Source organism: Pongo abelii, chromosome 1, assembly GCF_028885655.2.
Source record: "Pongo abelii isolate AG06213 chromosome 1, NHGRI_mPonAbe1-v2.0_pri, whole genome shotgun sequence".
Lineage (NCBI taxonomy): Eukaryota > Metazoa > Chordata > Mammalia > Primates > Hominidae > Pongo > Pongo abelii.
Window position 1 is genome coordinate 7,505,134 of NC_071985.2, and position 25,729 is coordinate 7,530,862.

Consider the following 25,729-nt stretch of genomic DNA (forward strand, 5'->3'; position numbering starts at 1 on the left):
TGTGTCTTAGGTGAAGGGACTGTGTCTTCCTTGTTTTTTTAGCCTCAGACTCCCAAAGAAAGCCCAACACACAGACACAGAAATGAGTACGTGCATAACTCGTGACCTTACAGAGCAATCCAATAGGCAAGAGGAATACATATGAAAAGCGATTACTTCACTTTGACAGTAATACTAGTGGTAGAAAGCCATTTACCCAATCTCTTGCCCCCACTCCAACCATCAGAAGAGTGCAAGTGTCTATTTCATACATTACATTAAGAACAAAAGAAAAAAAAGACACAAAGAAAAATAGAGAAATTCTCACAAAGACTGTTTTTGGGCCATGTCAAAATGTTCCCATGTCTGAGTCACATTGCTATGCCTAAACAATGTTCTTAAAAGAGTGGAGATATTTTTTAAAACCATCAATTATTACTATTTATTATGTATACCTAGAAAATAAAGGGCTTTCTTAAATCTACTTTAGCAAGCACAGTTCTTCTTAAGTCTGGAACAATTTTTCAACAGAATTCTGTGATCCTGTATCCAGAGTTATCAGATTCTGGGCCATGAGAACAGAAGCTATCTGAAAACCAGGACAATAAGCACTAAAAAATTCGCGAATACATTTTGACCATGAAGATGAAACAGAAAGGTAATGAAATGTGAAACTATGGATTTTACTGGCGGATATTTAGTGTTTAACAACAGTATCCCATATTGACTAGCTATTTTACACTTGTCTGGATTTCAGAGGATAGATTAAATCAGCATCTTAAAAATGTATGCTTTATATGCAAATCAAGTATTTAATGTTGTTTGCACATCCATACTTATAAGCCAGTATCCTTATTGTTTCTGTTAGCATTTTTTTCCTTAACAAGTTCCTATACTTATTTGCTTATGACAACATGAAAAAATTACATACCACTTATTTGCCTCCAGTCACATATGGTTTAACCAGGAAATGAGAAAAACAATAGAAATCACTTTACAACAATTTTCTAGTCTTTTTATTTAATAACTATTATTTGATTTAATTATGCTTATAAGAATACTGGATTCTCAGTATACTGAAGGATTCATCATCAACCTGTTTTTTTCTTCCAAGAGAACATAGACAAATATTATTCAAATCCTTTATGTGTTTCCAGTAGGAGGGTTGTAACTTCCCCCTTCCCTTCCCTTCCCTTCTCCTTCCTTCCATCCTTCCTTCCTTCCTTCCTTCCTTCCTTCCTTCTTTCAAGACAGGATTGGGCTATGTTGCTCAGGATAGAGTGCAGTGGCATGATCTCGGCTCACTGCAGCCTTGACCTCCCAGGCTCAAGCAATCCTTCCACCTCAGCCTCCCAAGTAGCTGGGATCACAGGCGTGTGCCACCATCCCTGGCTAATTTTTGTATTTTTTACAGAGACAGAGTCTCCCTATGTTGCCCAGGTTGGTCTTGATCTCTTGGGTTCAAGTGATCCTCCTGCCTTGGCCTCCCAAATTGCTGGGATTACAAGCACGAGCCACTGTGCCCAGACGGCTCCTTTCTTTTTCACTCCAGAAAGCATATCAAAAAAGAAAGGACTGAGAATTGTGTTATTAAAAAGATACCCATGCATCCAATTTATTATTAATTACAAAGTTCTTGTGATAGGCCTCAAAATGGATCAAGACAAGCTGCTGAGAATCACTGCATTAGAATATGCATTTGCGCTCATGCAACAAGGGTTGTGGGAAGGGGTTGAGAAAGGGCAAGGACTTACATCTCCGTTCTTAGGTGAAATAGTCAACTCCATGTACCCATGAGGAATGTACTGCTGACTGTAATCAAAGCGAGGTTTCTTCATCAGGTGAGATCTGACAGTTGAATAGGCTCCATCACATCCTACAATGAGGTCACAAGTGACATCTTTGGGAACTTTGTCAGATCTGAAAAATAGAACAAAACATCCAAAAGAAAAATATGTCTAGTGGTGAAAATGATGATGTACCTCTGGGTATGAGAAGTAGTGGCTCCACAGATAACTTAGAAAGCTCACTTTTACATGTTTGACTTGGAGCTTTGAGTTAATAGACGTAACATTTAGATGAAAACACTTGTCCCAGTCGTTAAGTTTGCTTATGAGAATAGCACAGCACCATACTGATTCATAAAGACGTGGTAGACCACAGACGTGTGACAGGATTTGAGATTTCTGCATGAAGGAGGAGAATCTTGAAAACAGGGCAAGTGTTCCAAGTGTACGAATGAATGTATGAACAACCACAGGATTTTCTAAGAACAATACATTTGGCTTGAGCACAGGTATTAGAAGAAAAGCTTAAGAAAAGAATACAAGGTAGGGAGAGAAAGGAAGAGGAAAAGAAGAGAATCTTGAATGTTAAGATAAAAGATTTTAAAACATTATTCTGACAAAAAGGAAACTGAAATTATCTATTAGGGGAATGATGTGTGAAGAGTTGCAATTTAAGAAAACTTCCTTGGCAGTTTGAAGAGAAGGCAGAATGCCAAAGGGAGCAGAAAACACGGATGAGGTGATGGCAACACATTATATTACATGTGCAGGGATGAGAGCCTGACGTACTGTCCTGCAGCTAGAAGGAGGAAGACAGACTCTGAAGCCAGTAGAAAGTAGGAGAGACTGGGGAGTGTTGTACATTTAATGGGAGAGGACAGGGGAAAGAACACATCATGAATGATTCTAATTCTTCAGGCATTAGTTCTGGGGAAGTCAGGAATGGGATGTGATTTGGGAGAGGTAGGTGATCAAGGTTTTAGATATGTTTGAGATAATGGCAAGATGTTCCAGCAAGGATGTTTGATGAGAAGTTAACATAAATTGATTTGAGCTTCTATAAGGATTTAGAACGAAGAAAGAGGCTTGGACTGGAAATGTTCATCTTAGAGATGTGGTTGTTGAACCCATGAGTGTGGATCCATAGCATATCGCAAGAGTGGGATATGAGGCTTGGAACCTTAGAGGAAATAGAATCATCCAAGGAAAGGCAGAGAAATAGCACCTGGAAAGAGAACAGGAGGAGAGCAGTGGAGGGTCACATATATTTGAGAGAAGAGAGAGTTTGAAGCACATTAGAGTCACCAGTGTGGAATACAGTACAGTAGAAAGGTGAGCGAGTGTGAGAATTAAGAATTATTGGCATTGGTGTTCAGATGGCCACCAGGGCCTATTTGCAATCTAAAATTCCTTGAATCTAGAAACTATTTGGATGATCCTTTCAATAATCTTTTAACTCTTTCAAAAGAGCCAAAGAACAAAGTTTATGGATACAATTCTCCACTCCCAGCTTTCACCTCCGAAGTCCAAAACCTGACCCATAGTTACCCAAGCACTGTGATCATTCTTTCCTCTGGATTACATTTCAACAGCCTGTGGTTAAAGTGCATTTTCACATTGGGGTATTTCTCAGCAGCTGAGGAAATGGAGAAAGAGGCAGACAGAAATGAAATCTCAATTCTTACTTCACTTAATCAAATTGAAATATTAATTGTTTTCTGGGAACAGTATGGTAGAGAATTTTATTCATAACAATGTAAAAATAAGTTCACTTAAATGGTAATTTGACAACTGTTTGGTAACGATTTCAGTATAATCTGGTAGTAAAACAGATGAATAAAAATCAATTATCCTCATCTCAAAAAGAAAACATCCAACTGATTCCATTGTGCAAACTCTTGCATTGCTGTAATTATTAGCACCCTGGGAAAGAAGCAAGCATCACATATTTAAGGAGTCGCCTCTAATCCGAGGCTTTGTTGTGATTGGAAATATTCAGTCAAACTCCTTTCCTCATATTATGCATGTCTCTATATCTCTTTTTAGCTAGTTTTCTGGAATTCTGATTGAAGTTGTCACAAATAGAGATTGTTGATTTTAAATCTCTTTGAAATCAAACACTGGAATAGTTAGGGGGAAAATGAGTAAGAAGCTTTGAAACCTCTCAATAAACTGAAACAAATTATTTTCGTAATTTTCTGTTTTGCCTGCTAGCACTCTAGAGAATTGAGTGAATTTCAATTTATGAACTATTAATTATGTCCTTGTTACAACAGTAAAATATAATTTTGTCCCTATTAATGCTCATGTATTCATCTATAAATATAGCCTATTTATTGTTCTTAAAGCTATAAATCAGAATACAGGTGTTACAGCTGGAATAGACCTCAGAGATGATTTAGCTCAAAATCCTTCATCTTAAAAAGGGAGTAGCTAAGATTCTGGAAGTAAAGGTAAAATGCCTGAGATCACACAAAGTGAAAAAATTAAGGACCAAACTCATCAAGTTGTATACATTAATTATGTATAGTTTTTTGTATGTCAAAATTAAATAAAAAGAATGTTGAATTTGAAAAAAATGGGGAAAATAAGGCAGAAGTTCTATTCCTGCCTATACTTATCTCCCTTCTTCATCTCAATCTTGTCTTATTTTACTCTTTTTTGTTTCAGTTTGATTTGGGGTTTGAAGATTTTAACTTTCTTGCAAAATCTGAGAGACCCTAAACCAAAGAAATTCATCTATGTATAAGAAGTAGTTTGGCAAATAACTTTCAAGTAATCAGAATTGACCTGATATACCAAGGATATATTTTAGAAACATAACATGTGTTTGTGAAATAAGCTTTTTAAAAAATTATGTTTATTTTTTACGTAAGTGTATAGTATTACATCCTAAATAATTTTCTGTAGAACGTTAGTCCTGGGATATACTCCCTAAAAAAACTGTCCCATTGCCAAAGATTAGAGTAATGCTGAATACTTTGTCTTGGGCTGTGCTGCCCTGGTGTCCAGCCACATGTAGTGTTTGAGTGCTTGGAGTGTGGCTATCCTAAATTGAGATTTGTTGCCTGCATTGGATTTTGGCAAAGTAGAACAAAAAGCGTATATAAAAAGAATGACAGTGAATAAGTTTCTGATATTGATTACATATTGAAATAATATTTTGGATATATTAGGTTAAAATATCTTTTTTTTTTTTTGAGACAGAGTTTCACTCTTGTCGCCCAGGATGGAGTACAATGGTGTGATCTCAGCTCACTGCAGCCTCCGCCTTCAGGAATCCAGAGATTCTCCTGGCTCAGCCTCCTGAGTAGCTGGGATTACAGGTGCCCACCAACACGCCCAGCTAATTTTTATATTTTTAGTAGAGATGGGGTTTCACCATGTTGACCAGGCTGGTCTCCAACTCCTAGCCTCAGGTGATCCACCCCCCTTCGGCCTCCCAAAGTGCTGGGATTACAGGCGTGAGCCACTGGGCCTGGCCTAGGTTAAAATATCTTATTAAACATAATACCACGTGCTTCTTTTTTTTTTTTTTAACATGGTTAGCATAAATTTGAAAAGTATACACATGCCTGGTATTTGTGGCCACATGTTGGACTGTGCTGCTCTGGAAGATCCGCAATGCAGACCAAGAATATAATAAAAGCCCCGAGAAGTACTATAAGAAAAAAGACTGAAAACTTGTTTAATGCAGGATTTGTCAAACTTATTTGGCCACACATCCTTTGTCTGTTTGCTTTGGCTTAATAATTATTAACATCTCACAGAATAGCGGATGAACCGTGAAACAATCCCGCATGAAATGCCAACGTAGGGAAATCATGTAGCAACAATGTTTTCAGAGAGAAGGTTGTGCAGCTGGGGAGAAATGAGCATTTACAATTGATTAAATGTGTGGAATGAAAACCTCCCACATTTGATGCCTCGTAAAGAAAGAATGAACTACATATGCCCAACAAAGTTTAAGAGTGAAGAGATTCAGCATTCATTTTATTGATGTATTTATGGCATTTATGAAATTGTGTGCCATGCAGCACATTCCTAGTGAAAGACAATTTGGGGAACTTCTGGTGTGTACACCAAGATTGTACCTTTCCCATGTTTTAAGTTCCTTAGTATTAGCAGATGTTTCATATATAATATTGGAGGCAGAAGTCATAATAATTAAAAGCATGGACTTTGGAATAAACAGACTCAAATTTAAATCCAGATTCTACCACTTATTAACAGTGTGATCCAAGCTCTCTAAGCCTCCATTTCACCATCTATAAAATGGAAATAAAAGTAATTTCCCCCTCATAGAGTTGTTGGAAGGGTTATGCAAATCTATGCATGTAAAACACTTAAGATAGAGCTTTGTGCTTCGATGAATGTTTGCTATTATTCTTATCTTGATAAATTAAGAGGATTTTTGAAAGACGGTGTCATAGGTCTGCTATACTGCTTTTTGTAAAAGCTGTTTATGGAGTTTTCTTGTTGTTTTGTTTTGATTTTTTTAGAGTTGACATGTTGCTCTGTGGCCCAGGGCTGGAATGCAGTGGTGCAATTATACTCCTGGGCTCAAGCCATCCTCCCTCCTCAGCCTACCAAGGTGCTGGGATTACAGATGTGAGCCACCGCACCCGGCTGGTTCATTTGCTTTCTTGAGATCAACCTGAATATACCTAGAAAACTGGCTCCACTCCACCCATCTACCCATCCAAAAGGCAGTCTGACAAATATAACTAAAGAAATACAATTAATAATAATACTAAACTCTCTTTCTTGTATCTGGTGAATCAACTAAAGTGAAATTCCTCATAGCCCTCCTCCTCCCAGTTCAATCCCATTAGATTCAATTACATTCAGTAGATATATTGAGGAGATTGTGGAGAAACAAAGATAAATCATGTACAGCCCCTGTTTAAAAATCAGAGTCTACTGGGCTCCAGCACGAGGGACTAGTTTAAAAGATAGTAGAAATATTAAGTGGCATGCTTTGCTGGGGATAAATCTGTTTAATACAAATGCTGAAGGGAGGAAAAGCAACTACAACGTAGGCTTAAACTTAGTAAGGGATACATGGAGTGTGACTGGATCGACTATGCAAGCTACAGATTTAATTTGTAATCCAGTGGCTTTTCCTTGAATAGGTAGGCTTTTTTTAGTTACACAAATTCAAAACTTCAGGGTTATATTTTACACCTTTCTCTTTCTCAACTTTCTATATCCCCTATCGATTTGTTCTCTTACACATATCATGAATCTACACTCTACTCTCCAGCCACATTACTATAGCTTTATTCTTGGTTCCTTCTGTGCCCAGAGATTATGGAAACGCCTTGAAGATTGCAACTCTTTCTCAGCCTTCACACTATGGCTTTTCATCTCTCTAAAAGACAAATCTTTATTATTATTATTATTGTTGTTATTATTATTATTATTTTATTATTGGGACTGAGTCTCGCTCTGTCACCCAGGCTGGAGTGCAGTGGCATGATCTTGGCTTACTGCAACCTCTGCCTCCTGGTTTCAAGCAATTCTCCTGCCTCAGCCTCCCGAGTAGCTGGGATTACAGGCATGTGCCACCACACTCAGCTAATTTTTTTTTCTTTTTGTATTTTTAGTAGAGACAGGGTTTCACCATATTGGCCAGGCTGGTCTCGAACTCCTGACCTTGTGATCCGCCTGCCTTGGCCTCCCAATGTGCTGGGATTACAGGCGTAAGCCACCACGCCTGGCCCAAAAGGCAAATCTAATTGTGTCACTTTGCAAATTGTTTGAGTTTGTCTATCGTTCCATTAGAGTGTGAGTTCTTCAGCGTGAACACTCATTCACTCAGTGCCTAGCAGACCATGGGGATTCAGTATATGTTGAACAAATGATTTCAATTCAGAGAATTGTCAGTGAAGTGGGTGCTAGCACCTGTAATCCCAGCTACTCTGGAGTCTGAGGTAGGAGAATCACTTGAGCCAGGAGTTCAAGACCAACCTGGACAACATAGAAAGACTCTGCCTTTAAAAAAAATTAAAAAAATTGGTCGTATGTGGTAGCATGTTCCTGTAGTCCCAGCTTCTTGGGTGGCCAAGGTGGGAAGATAGCTTGAGCACAGGATTTCGAAGTTACAGTGAGCCATGACTGCACCACTGCATGCCAGTCTGGGTGACAGCAAGACTTCGTCTCTAAAAACTTTAGGCAATTGATATTTTCAAGAAGGATTTTGTTTATTTATTTCTTTTTTTGAGACAGGGTCTCACTCTGTTGCCCAGGCTGGGAGTGCAGTGGCACAATCACATCACTCATATTTCACTGTAGCCTCGACCTCCCTGGCTCAAGTGATCCTTCCGCCTCAGGCTCTTGAGTAGCTGGGACTATAGGTACATGCTTCTACACCCAGCTAATTTTTTATTCTTTGTAGAGATAGCTTCTCTCCATGTTGCCCAGGCTGGTCTCAAATTCCTGGGCTCAAGCGATCCTGGCCTCAGCCTCTCAGAGTGCTGGGATTACAGGCATGAGCTATCATACCTAGCTTCAAGAAGGACTTTGTAATGTACATAGTCTTGCTCTTCATAACCCATAAAAAGGAGCAGCAAACAAATCCAATAAATCATACGACAAGATTAGTGTCATGTGCTTTACTCAAAATGACAACTGGTGAATCAAAGCATTAGACTTACCAGTCAATAGATCCTTGTTTAGATTTTCTCTGCTTACAGAAAGAATATACTGCAAGAAAAGTAGAGTAGGATACTGTTTGTTTCTGGTGAATGGACAAATATAATTCTAAGTTATTCACTCAGCAATAAAACATATTTATTATTTAGCAGAGGGTTGCAAGCTTAGTTTTATAACCATTTCACTAAGTGAACTTTGTTTTTTTTTTTTGTTTAAAAAAGAACACTTTAACCAAACACATATAATACAATATCCAAGTTTACACTTAGGCTTATTCAAAGTTTAATACTTTAAAAATCAAATCCTTCTCTTGTAGCTAAAATATAATTTTCATCAAGAGAGTTCTGTTTTAAAAACACATCATAAATTTAATATTTTCAGCTTAGGTCTCCAAATTTAGCTCTTAGAAAAACTTCAGTCATGACAGTATCACTAGAATAAAAGTGCTATTTCCTGAAGAGACAACTTTGAAGGCTTTCATTTCAATGTAAAAGGTGTGAGTGCGTGTGTGTGTGCACACACGTGTGCGTGCATGTGCGTGTGTGTGTGTGTGTTGGTTGTGGTAGAGATGAAGATTGATAGGAATAGGACCAGTCCTTGCATGGAACATGTGTTGGTTGTTTCTGACTTTATAGGACAATTCAGCAAAGCTGACCCTCCCTTGAGGCAAGGTAGGCACAGTGCCTACGGGCCTACAATACTTTTTTATTTTATTTTTTTGAAACAGAGTCTTGCTCTGTTGCCCAGTTTGGAGTGCAATGGCGAGATCTCAGCTCACTGCAACCTCCACCTTCCTGATTCAAGTGATTCTCCTGCCTCAGCTTCCCAAGTAGCTGGGATTACAGGTGCCTGCCACCACACTCAGCTAATTTTTTTATTTTTTATTTTTGGTATTTTTAGTAGAAATGGGGTTTTGCCAGGATGGCCAGCCTGGTCTCAAACTCCTAACCTCAGGCAATCCACTGACCTTGGCCACCTAAAGTGCTGGGATTACAGGGATGAGCCACAGCGCCCAGCCACTTTTTTCCTCCTGATTTAAAAATAAACTAAAATCAAAACATTTTTATGGACTCTTAAAAGTATTGTAAAAATGTTTTGATTTTAGTTTATTTTTAAATCAGGAGGAAAAAAGTGGCCGGGCGCTGTGGCTCATCCCTGTAATCCCAGCACTTTGTGAGGCTGAGACAGGCCGATCACTTGAGGTCAGGAGTTTAAAACCAGCCTGGCCAACATGGAGAAACCCCGCCTCTACTAAAAATACAAAAACAAGCCGGGCGTGGTGGCACATGCCTGTAGTCACAGGAAGCTGAGGCAGGAGAACTGCTTGAACCCGAGAGGCAGAAGTTGCAGTGAGCCAAGATCGCGTTACTGCACTTCAGCCTGGATGACAGAGTGAGTGAGACTCTGTCTTGAAAGAAAGAAAGGAAGGAAGGAAGGAAGGAAGGAAGACGAGGGAAGGAGGGAGGGAGGGAGGGAGGGAGGAAGGAAGGAAGGAAGGACGGACGGAAGGAAGGAAGGAAAGAAAAGTATTATACAATAAAAAATATGTAATAATAAATCCAGCCTGAATTTTATTAATCTTTATACCAATGAACCCATAAAATCTAATTTTTAATATTTATCATTTTTCTAGAAAAGGAGCCCATGGAGGCCAAAGTGCCCACCTGGGGCCCATTAAAGTCATAATGCAAGCTGGTAATTCAGGGTGAATCTATTCTTTAAAACTTTAAAGCATATAATTTTCCAAATTATGGGATATAACAAATATTTTTAACACATATATACTAATTTATAAATCTTCACCTCATCCAAAAATAGAAGTATACATTGACAGCTAAATCTATACTTGGTGTAAAAATGACTTGGTTAGTGGCAATGACTGAAGAGGAAATTCCGGTCTTTGTATAATTTAAAATGAACAGAAACATCTTCATTCTCTGCCTCAAAGCTAAGTTATTAATAGACTGTATTTCAACAGAAATCAAACTTGCTATTTAAATTATGTTAGGAAACATTCAAATTATAAAGGTTTTTTAATTTTTAATTTTTTTTAAATTTTTGAGACAGGGTCTTGCTGTTCCCCAGGCTGGAGTGTAGTGGCGTGATCATGGCTCACTGCAGCCTCAACCTCCCAGGCTCAAGCGATCTTCCCACCTTAGTCTCCCAAGTAGCTGGGACTACAGGTGCATGCCACCATGCCCGGCTAATTTTTAAATTTTTTTATAGATACACAGTCTTGCCATGTTGCCCAGGCTGGTTTTGAACTCCTGGGCTCAAGCAATCCACCTACCTTGGCCTCCCAAAGTTCTGGGATTACAGGTGTCAGCCACTGTGCTTGGCCCAAATTATGAAGATTAATTTACATGGGGAAAATATTTTCTTTCCACATCAGTCATCTGGGAGCTGACAGACTTGTCAGCCCTACAGGAACACCAGAATGTCCCTTTCTAGTCTACTCCATATCTTTGGACAGTATTATATCATAACTAAATATTTGAGTCATTCCCATCAAGTCTTACTTCTCCAATATTTATTCTACAAGATTGGTCTGATGAAGAATAAATAAGAATAAACAAGTCAAGCGCTATAAAGTGGCCTCTATAACCAAAAAGATAATAGTAAAACCTAAAAAAGTTTAGATACATCCTTTGGAGACCTGTAAGACATTAGTTGTAGTACTGACTACCTCAGACATATTAGGAAAAAAAAGTTTATTTTCTCTATTCTCAATGCCTTCAAATGAGAATGTTTTCTGCTAAGGGGGAGCCATTTCTCTATTTTGAGCATAAGAGGTTAGGATTAAGAACTGAGGAACTCTGACCTGCTCTGTATATTAGGGAATATTTTGACAGTTTCCAGGGCAATTTGGGGAGAAGATGGGAGGACCCAGCAAGACAAGAAGAATCTGGACATCACATTGGAGAAAGTTCAAAAGAAAAAACAGCTGAAGGAGGGAGGCCAGGGAAGGGAGTCCGAAAGGATTTTGGAGGTCAAAATTTGCAGGTTAGAGATTTCTAAATCATTGCCCGTGCCATCCACAAGGAGGTCTCTTCATGACCCGTAGGTCTTCAACACACTCATGCATCTTTTGAGCGAGTGTTGTCTGTGGGAATTGGTGGAGGAGGTATATTTCAAATCCGGACCAACATGGTACATGGCCAATACCAAGTGAGAGGGAGTGGGGTACCAAGAGGCAAAGGAGGCCGAGAGAAGGTGGGCTCCTCAAGGATGTGAAGAAATCCCGGAGTCATGGGAATGGCTCTGTGCTCCCACAGGCTGTGGAACTGACCAGGTAAAGCAATTTTATGCAGTTCTTAAAGGGCAAGGAGGCCGCCATATTTAACTGAGATACAAAAGTGACGGTAAAGAAAAACTGAAGTATGTGGGGCCCCTGTAAATTTTGCATAAACTCGGTTCTTAAGAATTGAGAAGTAGCAGGAATGATGCGGGAGGGGCCGTTTCCTCCTTGTAATGCGTTGAAGGCCACAAAATGGGAACTCACATCAACGCTTTCACTCTCTTGGGGAATGTATGCACGCTCTTTCTCTCTCTCTCTCACACACACACACTCACACTCACACACACACAGACAAGGTGGTGGGGGTGATGGTGTCAGCTCCAAGTCCCTCTCCTCATTTAGCTTTTCTGATATTTGAACCGTATCTTATCTATGGATACATTATTGGTTCAGTCTCTGAAGCGGGGGCGGCTATGATGAGTTGGCCTTCCTCAGGACATTCCCTGTTAATACAAGTGAACAGTGAGACGATTACGTTGATTTCACTCTCAATTCAGTGAAAGAAGTAAACACCCGGAAGCTCGTTAGAAATGTTGAACCTCCGCCTCCATCCCAGTCCTAATGAATCAGAATCTTCATTTTAACAGGATCCCAGGTGAGTTTGAGAAGCACAGGTCTAGTTTCAATGAGAGCTCTGCTGAGGGTCAGAGACTTAGAAGAATATGAATCTCACTCTGACTCTGCACTTCATAAAAGGAGGCATAGCTGGTTAAAAATAAAGCAAGTTAGAGTTTTTCTCCTGTCGATGGATGTTTGGTGCATTCATTTTCTCTCAAGAAACAGAATCAGAAGGTCTAATTAGATAAAATACAAATACATATTTCCCCCTGTTCTGTGTGTTACTGTGTGAAAGATAAGGAAAACACAGAGCAGGATAATGAGTCTCCTTTCATAAACTCTCCATCTTCATCTGGCCTCTGTTGTTTTAGAAATCATGTAGTACTGAAAGCATTTCTGGATCATTCCATACATTCTATTATAAGCCCAATTTTGAGCAAGAGGGTGAGTTAGGGAAGGGCAACAGCATCATGAAACCTTCTAGATTGTTCTTGTACATTATGCTTGATGACAAATAAGATAGTCATCTTCTCTATCTAATTGAAAAGGAGAAAAGAAGGAAAGGCTGTCCCAGGTAGCAGGGCAGTGCAAAGGCAAGAAATGACACAATAAGAGCAGTAACAGCTAATTCTTCTTGAATGTTCTGGGCTGGAGCTTGTTTTGAGTATCTCCTCTGAATAAACTTGCTAACTAGTATCTGTATTCCTGGGGTCTAGACTGAGCCAAGCAATGTCAGAGATAGGGCTGGAGAGAGAGGGGCCATCAAGCAAGAGGCAAGTTCCAGACGTTGACTTCCTTATAATCAATGCACAATGATCTCAGGGGTAAACCTACCTGAGACTTTGTCCCATAGGGAATTGTAGACTTTTTTCCTGAAAGAGAGTGGATCATTCTTGCTCTCATGGGAATACCTTGGGATACAATCTGAAATGAAGCCAGAAATATTGACTTCAATGACAGTAACATGGCATTATGCAAGAAATATAGAAGCTGATTTTTAAATGTAATTTCATATATTCTCCAAGAAATTTTAAAAATTGTGAAAGATCATAGAAGCCCAACGTGGTAGAAACTCCTTCAATGAAAATGGTGGTCCTGAAGCTCTTAGAACCAGCTTAAAATTTATCTGATCTAAATCAAATATCACAGATTGAGGAAAGTGATTTGTTGTTACAGAGGTTAAGTAATTTTCTCATCATGACAAAAAGGGAGATTATGAGGAGTAAAACCCAGGGCTCCTAACATTCAATGCAAAGTGTTTTCTTACACATGGCTGCTGCTATCTGGGAGAAAATAATAGGAATGCAAATAGCACTCATATTTACTTGTATTATCAGCTCAAAGACACATTGTCACTGAAAGTAGTATCAAGAAAAATACATCTATCACGTCTGTTTATATTACCAAGTGACACGTAGACGGTGAAAAGTTCTACAACATTAAGCTCCTATGATGAAAATCTACTATAGGCCCACCATTCTTTATCCAAACTCATGGGGCTTGATGGTTTCAGAATTCAGAATTTTTCAATTTTAGAAAGTAGTGTAGTACACATATGCTGGATATCACATAAACCCAACCCATAATCAAACACAAAATTTCTGTAGCAAAACATATTTATGCTAAATGATATTTTTAAAAGACTACAAAGAGTCTCATGTCAGGTCAGGTTTTGCTACTCAATGAACGATGAGAAGCTTTCTATTTTCAGAGTTTTTTTGGAGTATAGAGTTGTAGATAAGAGATTATGGGCCTGTGCAACTGAAAAAAAAGGAATTTGGCTCCTTTTATCCTGGATGCCATCTTGACTCTCACTTTCTACAGGCAGTGATGCACCATCCTGTTGAGAAGCAATCAGTATTGGAAGCAGTATTGGAAGCAATCATCCAGTTGCAGGGTCCCCCTCGGGTGCCTCGAGTGTCCAATATTCACCCTCTTGCCAAATTTCGAATTTTAAAAGCTTTAGTAGAATGAGTTTTCATGCAGAGATTCTTGGTATTAAATGGTACTTTTTAAGCCAGGATGAAATCAAATCCACGCAATTGTTGAAAAATACCAGGCATTATCTTCCGTAAGAAAGACACATTAAGTACCTGATCTTCCAGGCCAACAGCTTTCAAGGCTTGTCGTCCTCTATGAGAAAGGGCTAAGTTAATGCTTCTTCCACGTGTGAAGTTAGCCACTCGAGTATCTGAGACATTGGAAGCAGACTCCATGTTACACACACTTTATATACTAGTCCAGGATGAGCAAAATTACTGCACCTGGACAATTGGTTCATTCAGAACCAAATTAAAGAACTTCATAGCTCTTCTAAAGAAAATGCTAATAGCAGTAAATTTATGTTAAATTAAATTTAGATAGTTGGTGTTTTTTTTAAAAAAAATATTTTTTTAAAAAAATTGTTTTATTAAAGAAACTTTTTAAGTTCAGAAAATCTAAAGAAAAATAAGTCAAAGAATTAGAACCACATCCTGCAATTAATTCTTTCTCTTTCCTTTTCTTTCTTTCTTCCTTTCTTTCTTTCTTTTTTCTTTTTTTCTCTCTCTCTCTCTCTGTCTCTCTTTGTCTCTCTCTGTCTCTCTCTCTTTCTTTCTTTCTTTCTTCTTTGGGTCTTGCTTTTTCACCCAGGCTGGAGCGCAGTGGCACGATCTCACTTCACTGCAACCTCTGCCTCCTGGGTTCAAGCAATCTTCCTACCACACACCACCACACCAGGCTAATTCTTGTATTTTTTGTAGAGTTGGGGTTTTGCCATGTTGCCCAGGCTGGTCTCAAACTCCTGGCCTCAAGCGATTCACCTGCCCTGGCCTCCCAAAGTGCCGGGAGCCACTGTGCCCAGCCTTCATCCTGCATTTTTCACCATGGACGTACCTTCCCTAGCTTCATATACATCAATCTGGAAATTCCTCTTTGCAAGAAAGCATGCTTGTAATGAGCCAACCTAGAAATTTAAACAAAATTAAATATTTATCTGATTCCACAAATATAAGGAATTTTTAGCAGCAAAATGAAACATCATGTATGGCTATATTGTACTAGCCTCACATCTCATGTGGTCATATTTTACTAGCCTTATTTATCACATTGATTTACTCAATTTCTACTGAAAAGTATCAGTGGCAAAAATAGCAATATTTATTCAAGATTAAGTAATATAATTTTAGAAGTAGTTTTTTTTTTTTTACTTTTTTATAGTGAGGTAATTTTCAAACAGAAAAAACATAAACATATATATCTTACGGAATAATTAGAAAGCAATTCTTTATAACCTTATATCCCTTATAACCACTACTCTGGTCAAAACGTAGAATAGCGTCATTCCTCCAAAACTACCCCCACCTCCTCCCCAGTTACAGTCCCCTTCCTCTCACATAGACGTAAACATTATTCTGACTTTTGTGATAACCCATTCTTGCTTTTTTATATTTTAGCCTTTAGGTGTACATATTTCTAAGCAATATACTTTAATCTTACCCATTAAAATTTTTTTTAAAGTTTTTTTGGAGAGATGGGGTGTCACTATGTTGCCCAGGCTGGTCTCAAACTCCTGGGCTCAAGTGATTGTCCCACCTTGGCCTCTCAAAGTGCTAGAATTATAGGCAAGAGCCACTGTGCCCAGCCATTTACCCATTTTTTTTTTTTTTTTACCATATCGTTAGAATCACACTGTGTGTGTGTGTGTGTGTGTGTATGTGTTTAGTTTGTTTGTTTTTGCATCTTGCTTCTTTAAGGCAACATTATGGGATTCATTTACATGATTACATGTAAACTTAAGGTCATCTTTTTTTTATTACTGTATGATTCTTCATTAAATAAAAGATCACAGATTATCTATCCTACTGTCAAAGGACACTTGAGTTGTTTCTGGTCTGGGAATATGTTAACAATGCTTCAAAGAACACTTTCTTGTGGGTGCAGGAATTCTGGTACATATATGATGATTTTTTTTGAGGGTTCTATACATGGAAGTGGGATATCTGGTCAAAAGTTTATGTACCTTCACTTTTATGATGCCAAACTGTTTCAAAATTTGGTCGTAATGTGTTTTCCCACCAGCAGCTTCTGAGAATTTATCTTTGCCAGCACTTGATGTTCTCAAACTTTTCATTATTGTGGAGTGGAAGGGTGGGAGCTGGTAAGTTGGAGAGGAATATAGTTTTACTTTGCATATGCTTAATTACTAAAGAAGTTGAGCAGTTTTGTTTTTTTTGTTTTGTTTTGTTTGTTTGTTTGTTTTTTGAGACAGAGTCTCACTCTGTCACCCAGGCTGGAGTGCAGTGAGCTCTTTTTCATATATTGATTGGCTGTTTGGATCTCCTCTTTCACCAAATGTCTGTTTAGGTCTTTTGCCCATTTTCTGTTGGGTTGCCTATCTTTTTTCTTTTCTTTCTTTTTCTTTTTTTTTAGTTGTTCATAGAGTCTGAATATAGAGTCTTTGTCATTTTTAAATATTAAAAATATCTTCTTCCATTCTGTGCCTTGCTTCTTAAATGCTATAGTCTATTTTGAGGATGAGAAGCTGTTTATTTTAATGTAACCATATTCATCAATCTTTTGCTTTATTATTAATGCAATTACAATTGTCATTTTATTTTTAATGCAATTACAAATGTCTTGTTCAAGAGATCTTTGCCTATTCTGAGATCATAAAGAATTTTTTCTGATCTATTGTCTTCTTCAAGCTTTAGAGTGTTGCCCTCCCAGTAGCTTTATATAGGCTGTGGTAGTTTACTACCTCATCACTAGCAACTTGTATTTGGCAAAGTCATCTGTATATAATTATCACACTTGAATTTTCAACAGTAGTCAACACCGTTAACTAGACCTTCTGGAAACAGTAACCTTCTCTCATTTTTTGGTTTTCTTCATACGTCTCTGGCCAGTCCCACTTTTCCTCTGTCACCATTGCAAAGACAGACAAATATTGGAGTTTCTCAAATCTACATCCAAGTCTGTCTTCTCCACCCATGATTATGTGAAAATTTATATCTCCTATCCAGATCTGTGCTTTGAGCTCATGCATACAAATGTTTAAGTGATATAGCTTCTTGTATGTCTCAAAGCACCTCAAAATCAACAGATCCAAATTGAAACTTGCGATCATCGACTCCCATCTCATCAACTCTCTCCACATATTCCCTATGTAAGTGAATGATATGCCATCCATCCAGTTGCTCAAACTAGAAAGCTAGGAGTCACCATCTCTGCTTGATACTCCAGTCCCAGTTCTGCCAATTCTACCTTACAATGTTTTTCCATCTACCCATCTCTTTTCATTTTCACCTTTCTGCCTCTAGTTACTGGAATCATTATGCTTAACTAATATCAAATTTTCTGTGTATTCTACCAGCATTCATTTTGGCTCTTTCCAATTTATTTTCTGCAAGCAGTCATTTAGGGTGATGGTGTAATAGGTCATTTGAACTAATACCTCTACTGAGAGGAAAAGGAGACGCAGAGAGATGACCTGGCATTTGGAGCCATGCCTACAGGCATCTACAAATGCAAGAGAGGCTGAGGACTTCAGCAGAACTTTTGACAGACTCATGAAACTAGAAGTACAAAATTTGGAGTCTGGGACACTCCTGCACCCCTTGCTCAGGAGGGCAGGTTCTGATAAACCCCTTAGGTTTTAGATCAGGACCCTAAACAGGTACATCCCAGGAGAAGGGCACTGGAAGGAAACCAATGATCCAAGGGCCTGTCTGGAAATCAGCTCTAGTCCTGATCAGATTGCATTAATTTTTGATTGCTGGTAATCACAGCCACCCAACAGAAACAAACATAAATCCTCTCTGGATAAAAATGACATCACCATAGGCCTCAGATTTTCCCCACATTTTAAAATATACAAATCCGATCATGTCACCCTTCTGCCCCAGCCTTGCTATCCTTCTTTTAGCCGTCGTATTCGCCATGCTGCCTCTTGCTGAGGGGTTTAGCATGTATTATATCCATGGCCAGAAATGTTATCTTTCTTCTTTACATAGTAAACTTCCATTCATCCTCCAGGTCTCCACTCAGCTTCACTCTCTAAAAAAAGATTTCCTGGGCCACCCTACCTCAAATCCTGCAATTACGAGTTCTCACAGCATTTTGAACTTTATCTTTGGGGTAAATTGCATCCTTCCAACTTCATATGTTCAAGTCCTAACCCCCAGTACCATAAGAATGTTACATTATTTGGAGATAGGATCTTAATATAGGTAATCAAGTTAAGATGATATCATTAGGGTGGGCCTTAGTCCAATATGACTTGTGTCTTTATAAAAAAGAGAATCAGACATGCATTGAGAAAAGATGATGTGAAGAGACACAGAGAGAAGACTTCCATCTACAAGCTATGGAGTGGGACTCGGAACAGATCTTTCCCTCACAGCTCTCGGAAGGAACCAACCCTGCCAACACCTTGATTTTGGACTTCTAGCACCAGAACTGTGAGACAAGACATTTCTGTTTCTTGAGCTACCTGGTTTGTGGTAATTTATTTATTTTGGCAAGCCTAGAAAACTAATACAAAGAGCTTACAACAACAGAAAATTTACATCTTTAGAGTGATTCTATAATCAATATCTGTCTATCCTTCTAAGCTATCAACAGGTTTTGCTCACCATTTTATTCCTAGCATCTACCATTGTGTTTGTAACATAGTAAGTGCTTCATATATATTTGTTCAGTGTATAAATAATGGTAGAGATTACATTTTTAAGTAAAGTTTGTAACCAAGTGAAGCCAAAATTTATTGAGTGCCTACCAAACATAACTTAATCTGCTAAATTTTAGGGACTCAAAGGTTACCAAGATAAGTCCTTGTGCCCAGTAAACACCCTATTTAGTAAAAAGAGACAAACACATAAATGTATCAATGCTTAATGAACCACTTTTGAGTATGGAGGCCCACTTCTTACATTAAAAATTTGCAGATTATTTTATATTATTTGAATTTCTAACATGGATTGTTTAAAAATGTATAATAAATTTAGTCACAAATCATCTACATATACTTTAAAAATAATTATGTGTTTAAGTCATATAATTTTATCCTACTTGCTCAAAATTTTGTATGCATATTATTTCACAGACCCCTTGCAAAATAGCTCTGGGCTCACAGGTAAAAATCAATGTAAAAAACAAAAAGAATAAGTCAATTTCTAGAAAACACACACGAAAAAGATTAATTTTTTCTTGACAAATGTGGCAAATTGTATTTTTCAAAGATGGTCATGATGATATCCTTTATCCTACGTACTCTTCTCCAGTGTGATCTTGATACTCCTTCATCAACACATGGGGTTTATTTCTACAGTCTCTTAAATCTAGAAGGGCCTGTGGTAGCTTTGATCAAAAAAAAATGCAGTAGAAGTTACCCTTGAGCCATTTCCAAGCATAGTCCTTAACTGGTCCAGATGCTTCTGCTTCTTTCTTTTAGGAAGTCAATTATCACAAAAGACAACAGGGTCAGGAGAGTTGGAATGAAGACACAGGAGGTTCATTTATTAGATTGGTGCAAAAGGAATCACGGTTTTTACCATTAACCGCAATTACTTTTGCATCAACCTAATAGAAATGAGTCTCTCTTACTGAGAAAACAGGTAGGGAGAAAGACAAGTAGGACACTAAAGCCACAATATAAAAAGCAAGTGATCAGTGAAAATCTAATGTAGGGAAATGGCCTAAAAGGAGAGATACTGGTATTCAGAAGCAAGAAATCCATTCATCCATCTCCTAAAAATTCAACCACAGTAAAGGAGCTACAATATATAATGCTGCAAACAAAGCTCTCAGTGACTGTGTTGGAATAAGATCAGCTCTAAGCCAATGATGGGCCAATGGTCTGGTTGCATGGGTTTGTCATGTTCCTTTTCTTTGATGAAAATTGATTCCAGGATCTCAGAGGAGGAGGGCTGACCAAGGTGGAGATTCTGCCTCAATCCTTCTAAGGTTGGAAGATGCCAATTCATACCTTTCCAACACTTAAATGTTTGCCAACTAAACATGTATTAATGGTTTTTATGGGAGAATAAGGGATCTCGGGTAGTGTGGGCACAGTAAGATTAAATCTAACTTAGGTTCATGAAAATATTAAGGGCTAGAGAAGATGAGACCTAATGGAATCTCCTACACATTGCTTGTAATTATCTTTTCAAGTGGGATATTCACATATTGAACAAACCAGCAATTCCTCTTAAAGGCATATACACAAGAGAAACCTTTGCTATATGTATATTGGGTGACATGTGCCAGGTTGTTCAGTGTAGTACCTTTCGTAACTAAAATAGACAAACAAAAAAGCAGGGAATAGCCCAAATGACTTCAGAGAGGAATGAATGAACACATTATGGCATATTCACACAGTGAAATATGATATGAATATATTAGCAAGACTATAAGTGAAAAAATAAGACTCAGATAATTTTATACTGCATGATACAAAATAAAAACAATCAGGACTAAACTATAGACATATGAAAATATATAATTTTTGAAACACATAAGTAGTATTCATATGTACATGTATGTATGAGATAAATATGTAAATAATAAATGATAAAACTATATATAAAAAGGCAAGGGAGTGATAAATAAGATTTGGCATAATGCTTCTAATGGGTGGGGGTGAAGTACAGAGTTGATGAAGTCACTGGCAATCTATCACTTCTTGTGTTGAGTAGTAGATTCATGGCTGCTTATTATTATTATTATTAATAAACAAACAAGGAAGTAAAAGTGTTTTCTCCAAGACCAGTCATAATAGTGTGTAATGAAATAAAGCTTGTATAAATATGATCCCAATTCTGTGTAACAGAGGTTCAAATAAATTTAAAGAAAAAATACAATGGTAGATGTTACGTCAGTTCAGCCAGAAGGGGTAGTAATGTGCATGGCTGACAATATAGCTTTCAGACTGTAATTTTCTTTCCCTTCTCACTTTCTGTAAAAAGTGCTTAATTGGGAATAACTGTCAGTGCCATCTTGAGTTGTTATGCTGGCAGGAAGGACTAAGACATAAATACGTAAGTGGAAAGAAAATGTGGTGTGTAAAGCATGCTAAGTGTACCACAAACTCTTGGTTAAGGCACAGCTGGGTTCCTGAGCATAAATAGCGAAGGAGGATAGCACAGGAGAGAAGAAATTGGGCAGGGTTAGACAGCTGGGAGAAACAAAACGATTTTTTGATTCTGGTTCTGAGGGTAAAGCCTTAATAGAGACAGGACTGTTCCCAGTAAGGACATGAACAATTATGAAAAGTTTCTGTATTTGTTCTGAAGCACCAAACGTTCACGATAGTGAGATGTTTGCTCACAAAATAATTTTGCAAATTAAACATTTTATGAATAACCAGTCTAGCCTGTTTGTGTGTACAAGACTCTGAGGGCATTCCTTGGTTACACAATTATGGATTTACCCAATGTATCATTATCTTGCTTTTCCACTTTCTTCTTCTATCTCTTCATACTTCCTTATTTACAGCTCATGTGCTGTGTAGGGATGCCTAACCTACCACTTAAAAATATTATTTGAATATTTCCTTTCTATAAATGCTGAGATATGCTTCTCCAGTCTTCCGTTGCTGAGCTTTTCTGTCAGTTCCCATGTGACCCCTCTAGCAGCAATTGTTCAAGTAGCCAATGATCATGAGAAAACTGTAAACCATTTAAATTTATAAATGTTGACCCTTGAATCTTACATTGAACTGATAAGCAACAAAAAAATAAAAAGAAAGAAGGAAAGGGAAAAACTGTGATCCTATTAGGAAGAGGAAACAGGATTATAAAAATTCCATACATTTTATGTCTTTTGATATAATATGTTTGAAATTAATCTAATAGTGCAATATTAAACATGTGTCAACTACTTTTGACTTAATGAAGCATATAACACCTTCCCTAATCCTTAAGAATCATGAATGTTTCTGAGTTTTCTGTCTATCTAACTTTTAAAAAGCTTGTTAATAGTGTTTGAAATCCATATTTGGTCATGAAACTATAGTTTGATGTCTCAAGAATTTGATCTTTGGGTATAGATCAAATGCAATGAGAAGAAGCAGACTGTTAACTCTACTTACAATGCAATAAGCACATCAGTGTCTTCATACTTTGTTAGTAAATATTACATCTTCCAGAATTGCATATGTTATGCCAAATATTGTTTTATTATTTAATCCTTACCCTGAGTTCTCTAATCTGTGTCATCTGGAATTGGTCTCTAAAGCCAAGCAGTGGTCTTGATTTTCCCTCTTATGAGAAGGTGAGTGATGCACATTCCTGCATGCTTTTAAGAAAATTTATGACTTTTACTCTAGTCTTGATCTTTGTCCTGAACTCCATCTGTGACTACTGAACCTGTCTATAGGCATCTCCCTCTCAACATAGCTAAAATTTGACTTATTCCCATTCCTCAACCTTCTCATTCTCCTTCTTCTGTATTCTGTATTCCATAAACTTTCTTCCTCCTTATATATTTCATATCTTAGAGAAGAGCAATTGCACTCACTAATTCACCCAACCAGGATAGCTCAGTGAATATTTAACACCCCTCTCTACCTACCAGTACACATGAAATTAGGCAATATGTCCTATTGATTGTTCCTCTTCAGTCTCTCTCACAACAGATCTTCTGCTACCCACAGCCCTGTCCTTACATGGGGCCCTCATTAGCTTTTACGGGCTACTGCAACAGTTTTCTAATAACCCTCTTTCCCCAGTCTGTATGCATTCAATCTGTACTCTGCACTAGAACTAGTCATCTTCTTTTTATTTTCTTTTTAGACAGGGTCTTGTTCTGTCACCCAGGCAGGCATGCAAGGCTGAGATCATAGTTCACTGCAACCTTGAACTCCTTGGCCTCCCAAGTAGCTGTGATTACAGGTGTGCTGCTATGCATGGCTAATTTTTTAAATTTTTGTAGAGACGGGATCTTGCTATGTTTCCAAGGCTGGTCTCAAACCCCTGGGTTCATGTGATCCTTCTGCCTCGGCCTCCCAAAGTGCTGAGATTATAGGCATGAGCCATCATGCCCAATCACTAATTATCTTCTAAATCAGACATTGAATGATTGTTTTTGTCTTACAGTTGTTTATTAGCTCCTCATCATTTCAGGATAAAATTCCAAATTTTCAACATGACATAATAGATTCTTACATGTGATCCCGACCTCTTTCTCCAGTTCATTATGCACTATTCTCATGCACTATCTCATGCACTATTCTCTTGCACCATCTGTAATAGGCATACTAAATTTACTATATGTTTTCTGAATATGCCATGCACTTTTATTCTTCCATGCCTTTGAATACTATCCTTCCCTGCCTTATATTCAGTTTTTGGAAAATGTCTACCTTTCCTTTAAGACTCCTATCCTCAGTGTAGTTTTTCCTGATACCTCTACTCCTCCAAAAGACTTGTTTGCCTTTTCTTCTGTAATTATGTATATTTACATATATATATGTATATAGATGTGTTTTAATGTCTCAAGTACATTGAATTATTTATTTATAGTCTTGTCTGACTTCCACCAGGTAGTAAATTCCCAGAGAGGAATAATATTTGTATGGCTTGTATTTTGTCTATCTTTTTATCTCTGATACAAACCACAAATTCTAATGAATTAGAAAATACAGGTAAATGTGAAGAAAAAAGTAATTTCTCACAATTTGACCATCAATGGCAACCAATATTAACATTTTCTATGTATATAAAATACATGATATTTCTTTTCAAAATGATAACAGGTTGTATATTTTCTTTCATAATTTCTTTAAAAAAAATGAAAAGTGTACCCTAAATACATTTCCATGTCAAAAGATGTCTGAAGTAAAAGTATTTAATACTTGCATTACATTTTATTGTAGGCAGTGTGCTTGTATTTGGATATTCAAGTTATTTTAATTCTTTAGCATTATGGACGATTATATGATGCATACATGTTTCTTTTGATAAAATCTCACTAATGAAAGGGCCCACCAAAGGGCAATTTTGAATAAAAGGGATTGAAACACCAGCCAATTCTGAGCTCCACACCCTCTTTCTATGTGCCCCGTTGGCTCCTGGGCCTTATTACTAGTGGGGGAATGGAGTAAGGATAACGGGGGAATGAGAAAACAAAGAGGGAAAGAAGAGAGTCTGAAGTGAGCTGGGGAAAGAATATTGATGGTCTAGAGTGTAAGAGGAGCCTGCTCAATCTTCCTTTGTCTTGCTTTTGGAATAACTGCAAAGCACATGAAAGAGATTCAGATTGAGTGGGGAAAGATCATTTCAGAAGGTTTTGTTGCGAGTTTTGAATACACTCCAGATTTGATGTTTTTGAGAGCCCACATTAGATTCTATTTGCTTTTAATTTCTCATTGGCTGAAGGACAGTTGTTTCTCTGAATGCAATGCCATGCTTAGGCCAACTTCAAGGGTGAAGTAGCTATTGCTGCTTTCTGGAAATCTTTTTTTTTGTTTTGTTTTGTTTTGTTTTTGAGATGGAGTCTCACTCCGTTGCCCAGGCTGGAATGCAGTGGCACGATCTCAGCTCACTGCAACCTTTGCCTCCCAGGTTCAAGAAATTCTCCTGCCTCAGCCTCCTGAGTAACTGGGACTACAGGCACACACTGCCATGCCTGGCTAATTTTTTTGTGTTTTAGTAGAGATGGGGTTTCATCATGTTGCCCAGACTGGTCTCGAACTCTTGAACTCAGGCAATCCACCCACCTCGGACTCCCAAAGTGCTAGGATTACAGGCCTGAGCCACCGTGCCCAGCCAAATCCCCACTATTTTTAAGACTACAGATGTGTATATTTTCAAGTTGTTTTCCAAGAAAAAAATACCGGCTTATATTACCATCAACAGTGTATGAGGGTGCTCTTTTTCTTTGAGTGGACAGATAGAGGACTAGATGAATGCATGAGTGAATATAGACAGAAGGGAAATAATCTGAGAGTATTTGGGAGGAGAATGGGCCAAATGAGAAGGAATGAAAGACACACTCTTTGCAGGCACTTAACAAAGTTTGGAGCTGTCTAAAGTTGTTGGTTCCATTCCAGGTACTTCCCACCAGATAGCAAATGAAGGAATCTCTGAGGGATGAATTCCCTGAGGTGAGAGTGGGATTTATGAGGCACAGCCACAAAGAAATCCATTCCACCTCTGTTTTTAGAAGGTGCTAGATATGGGCCACTAATGAGAGTTTTTCATACTTAAGAAGGCTCAGAGCCTATGAAATAGAAAACTGAAACCCAGGGCTAACATGGTGAGGCCCACCAAACAGCCTGCCTTGCTTGCTTTTTATTGCTTCCTTCTAGTTGATCTCAAAGCCCATATAGCTAAAAGTCATGTAGGCAAACAATATACATCTAATCTGTCACTAGCTTCCTTATAGACAATGTCTCTGGCATGTATGTCACTATGGTAATAGTTGCTTAAAGTTTTTGTTTTTGTTTTTGTTTTCAGGAACTAGGCAGGCA

General features: G+C 38.0%; 1 protein-coding gene across 3 annotated transcripts in view; it reads right to left on the bottom strand.

The window, feature by feature from the left end:
* The window catches only part of KMO (kynurenine 3-monooxygenase), a 57,944-nt gene that overhangs the window by 25,961 nt on the left and 6,254 nt on the right, over positions 1–25,729 (bottom strand). For all 3 annotated transcript variants that reach the window (XM_063714257.1, XM_009248693.4, NM_001132677.1), the window contains 6 exon segments: positions 15,154–15,223; positions 14,373–14,470; positions 13,114–13,203; positions 8,426–8,474; positions 3,315–3,402; positions 1,734–1,899 (listed from right to left, as the gene is read on the bottom strand). In XM_063714257.1, coding sequence (XP_063570327.1) covers positions 1,734–1,899; positions 3,315–3,402; positions 8,426–8,474; positions 13,114–13,203; positions 14,373–14,470; positions 15,154–15,223 — 561 coding nt within the window.